Below are 10,343 nucleotides of genomic sequence, written 5' to 3' on the forward strand. Positions count from 1 at the left end.
AAAACATAGTATAAAACTCCAAATAACGAGAGGCAATGATTCAACGTTTCGATCTTTATTTGATCATAACCAATATGTTCATCATAAATAAACAATTGTATGTTGTTGACATAAACAGAAATATAGTATAATAATAATAATGATAAAGATAAAAAAAAAAATGATGATAATAAGAGCTAAAATATTTTGTTGTTACTGCTGACCCATACCTATATGCCATCGTAGTCAACAGGTCTCTGGAAATTTCCTTCACACTACATAAACATGGTTGCAACTTGAAATGAGATTTGATAAGGATAACTCCTCAGTTTCTTTTTTTTTCTTTCAGACTGGAAGAGCAATAATCCAGTACAGCACAAAACCTGTACAGCTATGGAAAGGACGAACAAACACTGGTATTCGATTGATTGTAGTGAAGAGGGGAATTGGGTCTGTAAAGTCGGTAAGTCATGGTAGAACAAAAAAAAAGGTCTATGTGATATAGTATAAAAACAGTGTCATATGACTATGTCTTATGTTAGAGTTGTCACATATTTTGCCTAGATTACAGTACAAGAATCAAGATACAGAAAAGACTATCTCTCATAAACCAAAACACTGGCTTGTGAACTGTAGCAATAATACTTTACACCACTTTATGTCGCACAATTTGTGTTTCCAGAAGAACTGAACATAAATAAAAATTACTGGAAAAGGTTGCCAAAACTGACACTCAAACCAATACTAACTGCTAATATGCAGACACTTAAGATTATTTAACTAGTATATTCTCATGGCAAAAACAATTCAATACAAAAAATTGGTTTATAGTTCAGCACTTTTTTGATTTTAATCCTTGGACCAAAATCCTGGCTCCACCATTGGGGATATTAGGACAGTAATAGTTAAACCAATATATGATATATAGATATGCTGTAAACTGACACAGGGTATGTTCAGATCCATGGAGTTATGCTTTTGTATCGCAAGCAATGTCATATTATAATTAGCGTCGTAACAGCAAAGTGTTCAGATTTGCCTACCTAACGCTTTCATTTCAAACTGAATTGTCACCGATTTGGGTGAACAGCTGGTATGCAGGAGTAAATTTGATTGGTTACAGGTCAAAATCGTTGATGCATGACTTTTGTATCCTAAGTGGAGTTCACTAATCCTGTACCTTGAGCTGTAGTAACGAATGAAAGATCAGTATCGTACGAGGTGGCTTCCACTAATCTTTTCCTGGTTCAGACCCATGGAGTTGTACGTCACGTACAATACGAAAGCATAACTCTGTAGGTCTGAACAGGCCCTGCATCTACAAACATATGCTACTAATAATAATAATATGAAAAACAGTGAGAAAATCTTAATCTTCAAAAATAGTTATATTAATTCATCTTTGAATTTGGAATTCCCATCCTTAAAGATAGCACAGAATTTTATATAAATATATATGAAAATCAATCTAACAATACAGAATTTCATTCCAGGTTAAGCAAGGGGTTTTTTAAAGTCTGAGAATAAGGCTAAAAGAAGTCTTATGTATTCTTGGAGAGAAGGAACATTGTCAAAACATAGCACTACAATTAGATAGAGATATTGAAATCTACAAGAGAGAAAAAGTAATAGTTGAAAGGTAACCCTAATAAATGACAGCATTTTTATTTTATTTTTAACTAATTTTAGAACGTTGTCCTAAAACATGGACACTTCAGGGAGACGTATGCAGGAAGAAATTTAATAACAGTCGAAACCGAAACTGGCACGAGTCTAACCAATTTTGTCAAAGTGAGTATGGAGCTACCTTACCGATCTTCAAGAATGCAGAGGATATGGCTATTCTTAAAGAATATCATAACAAGATACCATTAGGTTACTCTGATAAAGGTCACAAAGATACATTTACAGAGATCACTTGTGATGGAGAAAAGCTGCCCCAGTATTTAGATGGTGAGTTTCTATTTTCAAACTTGGTTTCATCAAGATATCTAACATTTTATTGGTATAAAATCTAAATTAAAAGCTAATCAAATATTTTTTTGTAAATTTTCTATGCATCATATTTATCATTGTATTGATTGTTAACAATATTTGCTTTAATCAGGATGGGCCACAAATCAACAAACTCATGAGAAACAAGATTGTGTGTTTTTGAGTCAAAGTGTTCTTTATAAACATCACTGTGACCACAACAGTTCTGTAACTCTGTGTCAAATAAGTAAGTTGGTATATTAATAGTAGATATCTTGAAAGCACTGACGAACATCCAAGAGTCAATTTATAACACACCTGAGTGTATTCTTTCATTACATGCCATTCGGTTGTAGTTCTACTAAAAATTCTAATTTTAATAATTAATAGTTTTAAACATGTTCAGCTTTTTGTAAGTATTTAGATAATTTTTTGCCACCAGACGTCATTGACTGAGTTACGTTAAAAAATCAACCTGTAGTGCACGTTATCTATAACATCTCTATACTCCATTATGTTAGAACAGTAGGTGTGTTAAAAAATAAATAATGTATCTACTGTCTATTTATCTATTTAATCTTTTTAATCTTGGCTCCATCAATTCAACTCATGAAATATTCTCACCATCCAGCTCATAAATATTCATTATTTGTATACTGTCCTGGTACAGTTTTAAAGACAATCACAGTTGTTCTGGACGGCAGCTGAAATATACCTTTATTAGGACAATGCAAGAACATACATGCATGCAAGTAATTTGACCAATCACAAGTGATGTATCATCCAAACATTTATTGTAATAAAATTGGATTTTAGTTCATTCACCTACAATTGCCATCTGGCTTTGTAAGCAACTTTTTATATGTAGTAAACTTTTTTTAAAAATCAATTCTTTCATAATTATAGATGCCTGCCCAAATAATTTCATGTACTTTCAACATTCCTGCTACTACCATCATGATAATGAGTTAAATTATGACAATGCAATAGAAGTTTGCCGACAGCTTGATTCTAGCTTACTTGTCATTAATACTCAACTTGATACACTGATGCCATATCTGAAGAACAACTATTTCATTGGCTATCATAGACGAAATGTAAAAGAATTCTATGAGATGGATATTAGACACAGTCCATGGAGTGCTCTGAGTAAGGAAGTTTGTTACCATGCCAAAGAATATAGTACTTGCTTTGTTTTTTTGTTTGTTTACACGACACAATCCATCCACAATTTATAAGATATCGTTCTGAATTTCGTAATGATAATAGAACATGCCTATTTATTTTCAGGGAAATTTATATATTGATGACTTCACAAAAGCTTATTATATTAAGTTGAGTTGAGTTACCTGTATCTTCAATATTATTTAAAATATTAAATAGTATTCCCCCTATTTTGCCAAGTATTTTGCGTAGTTCCTGAGCGCCATGGCTACCACACTGTGAAGGATTGCAGAATAGATATCATTATTATTATTACTACAGAAATATCAACCATGGAAGGTGATGAAGCCTTTGATTGTGTAGTGTTTACTGGATCTTCTTTGAAAAGATCGTCTTGTGATTCTGAAGTACATTTCATATGTGAGAGAGGCAAGTATACAAATGATGGGCAATGTAACCCTTTCATCATCCTTCCTCTACCTGGGTCTCTACCATAATAAATTTGATATCTTCATAAGGAAAACCTACTTTGTACATACTGTACATTGACAGATTTTCCCAAATAAGATAATTTAAATAAATAATGATATTTATCTCTTTTCAGCATATATGATTACACCTGTGCAACATCATACATCTGAAGTCTTTGGTGAGTATATTTTTATGGTCGACTTACTTGATATTTTATAGTAATATTTTTGTTATTTTATTTACTCATTTCAGTATAACTCTAAGAAAAATGTTCAATAACAAATGTTATCACTTTTAAATGTGACCTCATTTTGTCAACTTTTCAAAAACTCTTTTGTTAAACTGGTTCTACAAGACTTTACCAAAATTTAATAAAATGGACTGTTACATACTTTTCAAATTGTTTGTGGAATTCTTCATAAAACTAATTTAAATCAAAACAAGGTTAAATTAAAATAAAATATTTATAATTCTTTACCAGGTTAAGAATCAAACTTTCCTATTTTTAAAGAAAGGTGGAAACTTTGTCAGATTGAGACTGAAAACGTTTAAAAAAATCCTTGTTTTTAGTGTTTTTGATTATAACTTTTCAATGTATTTATTTTTTTTTTTTTTAGACCCACCATTAAATGTTCATTGCTCAGTATTATATTCTGAAAACTCAGTAAGGTGTTATAAGCATGAAGACAGTAATGTTTACATTAGTTCATTACTATCTTTGACAAGCTACACATCGGACACAGCTGAGATTTCCTCTTCGGAGACAAATTTCCTGAATATGAATGTTGAAACAAACAGTCAAAAGACAATGGTCACGATCGAAATGACATCTGAGGAGCCTGTTGGTGTCTTTCAATTTCAAATTGAATTGAATCGTGTTAATACAACTGTACAATGGATGGTTTTAAAGGCAACTGGTAAGTACAAACTAATTATTTTTTGTGGTCAACTTCTATACAAATTACTGTAGAATCGATCCTTTGTGACACCTCTATAAAAGGGACAATATCCCATAAAATGAACAAGGGGCAATATATATTTTAACACTACAAACATCCCCTCTTCACGAGACACCCCTATTAAGAGGACACTTTGTTCAGTTCTAAGGGTGTCCCATTAATAGAGGTTCTTCTGTACAGTATTTGTATACAATTTAAGAGACTCAAAAAAGTGCACCCTTAAAAAAGGATTCCCTGATTTCCAATCGCATTGATAAAGCCCCACATTTTTCAATCACCACTAGCATGTGTTAGATTTGTTCTACCAGACTTTTACATAAATAAAAACAATATCCATGTTATTTTCAAGCAATCGTTGAGGTAGAGCCATCCCAGAGATCTGTGACTGTTGGTCTTGGAGAGACAGTAACACTGACTGTGATTGCATCCACTGCAAACAATCTTCGTTGGAGACATAACAACAAACTTATATACAGCGACTCATCACATGATGTGAAAAACCTGACCATTGCCAATGCTCGTCGTGAAGATGAGGGCGTGTACGAGTGTTATTACCAGGGAGAACGGCATTTAGGAATGCATCATTTTATGTATTTATATGTCACAGGTACGGTACTGTATTTATTTATTTTTTAGATGCTTTATTCTCTTATTCTCAGGACCTGAATGTTTCTATTATTTTAAAACAATCAAGAAGAAGTGAAATATAATTTTATATTGAAATATGCTGATATCGATTCAGGTGTTAGGGACTGGGTTTAATTCCCTGAATATTTTTGCCTCATTGTGTTGTCCAATTTTTTTTTTATGTACTGTGAATTATTCCTGTCTTTACAGAATGTCCGACTTCTTATTGTGGTATCCCGTCCTGTGCTCTTAATTGTCCAGTTTGTCACAATGGTGGACGTTGTCATGCCAGATCTTGCACCTGTGTCTGTCCACCTGAATTTAGTGGTACCCACTGTGAAAATGGTAAGAAAACTATTAAAATTGTAAATCAGGCAATGTTGAGTTATAGCTCATATACCTTTTGATCAATTCCCTATTCCCTGCAACTTTCTTCAAAGTAAGTAAATAAATGGCAAAAACAACACAGCTTTCATATTATTGATAAAATTGTTTAATCCTGTCGTTTTATCCTGGAGATTTTAGGGATCACCATCTGGGACTATGTATACTCCTTAAACACATGGTCCATATGACATTAAGGTCCAACTTCAGTACCTTCAGTACATTAGTGTGCTGTGCAGTGACAACTCAGACTTGCAAAGTCCAGAATTGCAGGACAACACTGAAATGCATAGAGAGTGTTTCCCAAAATAGAATTAAAAGGTTTCTTTTTCTGTTAATAATGATGATGACTAGACTGTAAGCATAAACAGAATGAATGTCGTTATTATAAATGACATTTCTTTTCTTTTTTTTCAGTTTCTTGTAGCAGATTTGATGATTGGGAGACTGGTTTTGAAGGCTCGTGCTACCGATTTGTCACGTCGTCCACGCCAATTACATGGAAAGATGCTAGATTGGAATGTATGAAAGTTAAAAATGGAGATTTAGCCCTAATTAAAACACAGGCTGAAATTGAGTACATCCAGAGAAGAACTAATAATAATAAGTATTGGATAGGTATGCTACAGTACTTTTTTTTATAAGCCAATGAGGGTTCTGCTTTCCTAGCACTCTATAAATCATTTCTAATATATTAAGTGAAAATCACAAAAAAAAGATTTCAGAGCAAAGATTGCAGGCTCTTTGACTATTCTGTGTTAGTATTTCATGAAAATAGTAATAGTGCAACTGAAGAGTCCTTTCTGGTTTTAAAATTTCCCTCATCCACTATTGAGACACCTAAAAATGGTACAATTTTGTACAATATAATTTTAAGTTTTTCCTTAAGGCTTGGTAATAATTACATTAAATTAAATACCTCCTGTATTTTGCTTGAAGGAAGTTTTGATAATGGTATTTGGCGTTGGTTAGACTGTAGCCAAACCTCATTTTCGCTCGACTACTCACAAAAAAAATGCGGGTATTTTCTGAATAATCGGAATCAATACTTCGGACAGGATACTTGTTCTTCTGAATATACGCAATATGTTTGTGAAATATCAGGTTTGTTACATTTTACTTTTCAAATTTGTTGAAACAATTAAATTTCTTATACAATATATATATAAATTTTAGGACTTTTGGAACCCAACAAAGTGTCCCCTTAATAGGGGTTGTTTGTAGTGTTAACACATATATTGCCCCTCATTCGTTTTACAGGATGTTGTCCCCTTAATAGGGGTGTCCCAAAAGAGGGGTTCTACTGTATAAGAATTTCGAGACAAGAGAGCCGAGTTAAATTGAACAATAAATCTTTCAATAAAATGATATTCTCTCCATTTGACAAATACAAAATATTTGTGATTTGTTTATATGCTTACTGTACTGAAGTAAATTATTTGATTATTTCGGCAACAAAACCAGTCACTTTCATCTAGGATTGGATGTCAAAGACACGCCACACAAAACTAGGCTGTTGACTAATTGCATTCATTCAACTGTCAAATTGTTCTACTCCACCTCCAAATTTGGTGCGCTGCCTTTTTAAATTTGTTTAAGCATTAACGTAGCTGCTCGTTTTAGCAGAAATATCTAAATAAAAGTAGGTGTTATGTTATAAAACAAATAATGAATGCAATGGAACAAATAATTTAATTCAGTGAAAGATGAAATGTTTTTTTTACACTTCATGAAATTATTTGTTACATTGCACTCATAAATATTTGCTATTTTTATATTAAATATCATTATGTATTCATACCTGACAGAATATGATCCTGATCAAGCCAACCCATCTATGTTCAATGGATCAGCAATAAGCTCAAGCACAGTTGAGTTGACCTGGCAAGTATCTGATGTAAATTGTGATGTTCTCGGCTACAAGATCAAATACGTTGGTTCTTCAAAAGTGACTGTTGATGTACATGGATCTTTAGTTAATAGCGTACAGATTAACAGACTTATAGAAAACACAGAATACACATTCTCAATTGCAGCATACAATCAAAGACAAGTGTTGACCTTTAACTTGAATACAACTGTTCGAACACATGAATTTGTAGGTATGTATCCACATTAAATAGATTCTAATCATCCTATTTTAAAGTATTTATAAATGCTTAAATATACCTAATTGCTTCTTGTAATATACAAACAATTAATGTTTATGTGTGCAATGGGGCACACTGCATGTAAAACGTAAACAGATTGCGCTAGGCTCGCTGCACGATTCAAAAACAGAACAAACACACACCACTTACCTTGAATTCTGCTACACGACGGATTTGCTAGGCCTTGGCTAAGAGGTGAATTTGCCGCCGAGCAGTGGAGCGTGGTAAGCCTAGCTTCTTTCTAGACTAGGCCAAGGTGTATTCACCCAAAATGGCAAGTGAGAATATTTCAAAGACCCATGTTATGAAACAAATAATGCACAAGTCTCAATTCGTACGTTAGTGGAGATGTGGCGCACTCTCTGGTATTCACAATGTCATGCAACATGCACTCGGTTGCGCCTTGTACATGTCGCACCATTGTAGATACCCTCAAGTGCGGCGCATCTCCACTAACACCTGTGCATTATTTGTATATTAATGTTGATGTTTATTCTCTATCTTGTTCATTGTTTTTGGTTCACTTTTACAAAAAACTTTTATTATTATTATTTTAAAGATTTATTTAAATAATTTCTTTAAAAAAAAATCATTTCAGTAAAATTTATTGCTTTATTTTGTGTCATTTTTAATTTGTTTGTGGTCAATATGCTAAAGTACTTTTTACTTTATAGAGAGGGCGGGATGCCCAAGTGGATGGAAACAGGAAAACAATGCATGCTATAAATTTGTTTTCAACCAGAAACGTTGGCATGATGCAAGATCTGACTGTCAGGCCACACCAGGTGGTGATCTGGCTATTGTTGATACAGAAGCAGAACTGAATTATATAAAACAAAATGTCAGGTTTGGATGGATTGGTAAGTAAAATTCATCTTTCATTTTTAGATATATAGATATATACAGTACACGTTCACAATACAGAAACTTGTTTCTTCTTGATTTCACTATAATAATAATCAGTGCTCTTAGAAAAAACTGCATGCCTTGCACACTTATAATTCATGTTGTGCAATCCCCAACAGAATTTGTTAGAAATTTTTGTATTTGTACAATGTGATGAATTGTTTCTAAACGATGAGTAACAGCCTGTATGTACAATGCCAATGATAATAATGAGCCAATATTATGAACTGCCAACATTGTTTTACAGGTCTACATGACCAGGCTGGTGAGAATGATTGGACATGGGTTGATTGTTCTCCTATTGGATCATGGGGTATGAATAATTGGCAAAACAAACAACCAAATGACCATGGAACCCAAGATTGTGTTTATATGCGTAGTAATGGACATTTCAATGATTATGACTGTTATTATAAAATGTATTACATTTGTGAAGTTATTAACTACTGTAAGTTATTTTCTACTTTTTAAACAATTTTTCTATGAGAATTCTAATTATATTATAAGTCTGCAGAAAATGCATTGAATTCTCTTAAAATGCCCATTAAACTAATGTTTTCTCAATTTCGCTTGCCCAGAAAAATGTTTTATCAAGGCACAAAACAATAGAATAAATTTCCATAAGATTTAAGAATGATCTCATTATAAAGAATATTTTTTAGTAATTATAAATATGAGTTTAGTAGTCAAATCAGATCTATTGGTATTTAGTGATATGTATTATTTTAGTGTTAATAAAGAATAATTAATTTAAATCATTTTCTGTATAAACATAATTTGAATATGTAATATATAACATAACATTTTTCAATTATTTTATTTTTTTGACAATGAAAAAATATGTAAATATATCTATAAATGCTACTACTAGTAAGCAAAGACTGATTAAAATAAATTCCATTTGTGTATTATTCCATAAATTTATGAATGAATTTAAATATCAGTCCTGACTATAAAATCCAATCATATTACATAAAAAATTGAGACCAGCTTATCATTATTTTGATTTTTACCTCTAAATTAGTTCACAGTGACCTCACTCCATCAGAATTTAGCGGTGAAGCTCTTTCTCCAAATAAAATTGAATTAACATGGACTCCTTCAACTCAAAACTGTGAAGTCAGTGGGTACAAAATTGTTATCAATGACCAATACCACGATAGTGAGACCCACAGAGATGTTACTGGTGGAAAAACTAGTAATTTGGTATTGGATGATTTGATAGAAGACACACTGTATGTTTTCAGAATTGTAACTTGCACGATTGATGATAGAGAGCTTGATACAACATCTGAGATGAATGTTACAACACCATCAGGTATGTGCACAAAGAATAAATTTATTTATGTTTTTAGTTTCTGGAATTGTGTTACAATGGTGGATATTGTGATATCTCTTTTTAGAGTTGAATGGGTTAATATACTTTTGATACTTAATAATAGACATTCGGAAAACCTGTAAATATAGGTCAAGTATAATTAGCAAGGTTCTCAAAAGTGACATTCACACATGAGCCAACACTGTATTGAAGGCAGCACAAGAACCATAATTATGCCCCTAACTACCCCAGGCAAAGGGTGTCTCTTGTATGTCAAAAGCAAATGAGAGAAAGTGTGGAAAATGTTTTATAAAGATTGGAAAGGCATGTTGTTTTCACAAACTACACTGGTTAAGTAGTTTACTGGTAGTATCCTGTTGTCATTCCCTATTAAAAAATGAAAATGCTGTT

At 32.4% G+C, this 10,343-nt stretch overlaps 2 protein-coding genes across 2 annotated transcripts; both read left to right on the top strand.

The window, feature by feature from the left end:
- Window positions 1–272: 272 nt before the first annotated feature.
- LOC144850990 (uncharacterized) lies at window positions 273–3,614 on the top strand. The gene is made up of 5 exons (XM_078708513.1): window positions 273–442; window positions 1,669–1,932; window positions 2,087–2,200; window positions 2,860–3,102; window positions 3,439–3,614. The coding sequence occupies exons 1-5, from the start codon at window positions 373–375 to the stop codon at window positions 3,612–3,614; spliced, it is 867 nt and encodes a 288-aa protein (XP_078564639.1). The 5' UTR covers window positions 273–372.
- An 872-nt stretch (window positions 3,615–4,486) lies between these two features.
- Window positions 4,487–9,085, top strand: LOC144850991 (uncharacterized). The gene is made up of 8 exons (XM_078708514.1): window positions 4,487–4,505; window positions 4,897–5,154; window positions 5,385–5,519; window positions 5,976–6,176; window positions 6,498–6,662; window positions 7,367–7,660; window positions 8,383–8,568; window positions 8,862–9,085. Exons 1-8 carry the CDS (start codon window positions 4,487–4,489, stop codon window positions 9,083–9,085), a joined length of 1,482 nt encoding a protein of 493 aa, XP_078564640.1.
- Window positions 9,086–10,343: the final 1,258 nt, after the last annotated feature.

Source organism: Antedon bifida, chromosome 8, assembly GCF_963402885.1.
Source record: "Antedon bifida chromosome 8, ecAntBifi1.1, whole genome shotgun sequence".
Classification (NCBI taxonomy): Eukaryota; Metazoa; Echinodermata; class Crinoidea; order Comatulida; family Antedonidae; genus Antedon; species Antedon bifida.

Coding starts and splice junctions, on each gene's coding strand:
- LOC144850991 (XM_078708514.1), top strand. Junction 6,177..6,497: donor TAATAATAAGTATTGGATAG/GTATGCTACAGT, acceptor TTTTGCTTGAAG/GAAGTTTTGATAATGGTATT. Junction 6,663..7,366: donor ATATGTTTGTGAAATATCAG/GTTTGTTACATT, acceptor CATACCTGACAG/AATATGATCCTGATCAAGCC.
- LOC144850990 (XM_078708513.1), top strand. CDS start 373: ATGGAAAGGACGAACAAACACTGGTATTCGATTGATTGTAGTGAAGAG. Junction 1,933..2,086: donor GCTGCCCCAGTATTTAGATG/GTGAGTTTCTAT, acceptor TGCTTTAATCAG/GATGGGCCACAAATCAACAA. Junction 3,103..3,438: donor CAGTCCATGGAGTGCTCTGA/GTAAGGAAGTTT, acceptor TTATTACTACAG/AAATATCAACCATGGAAGGT.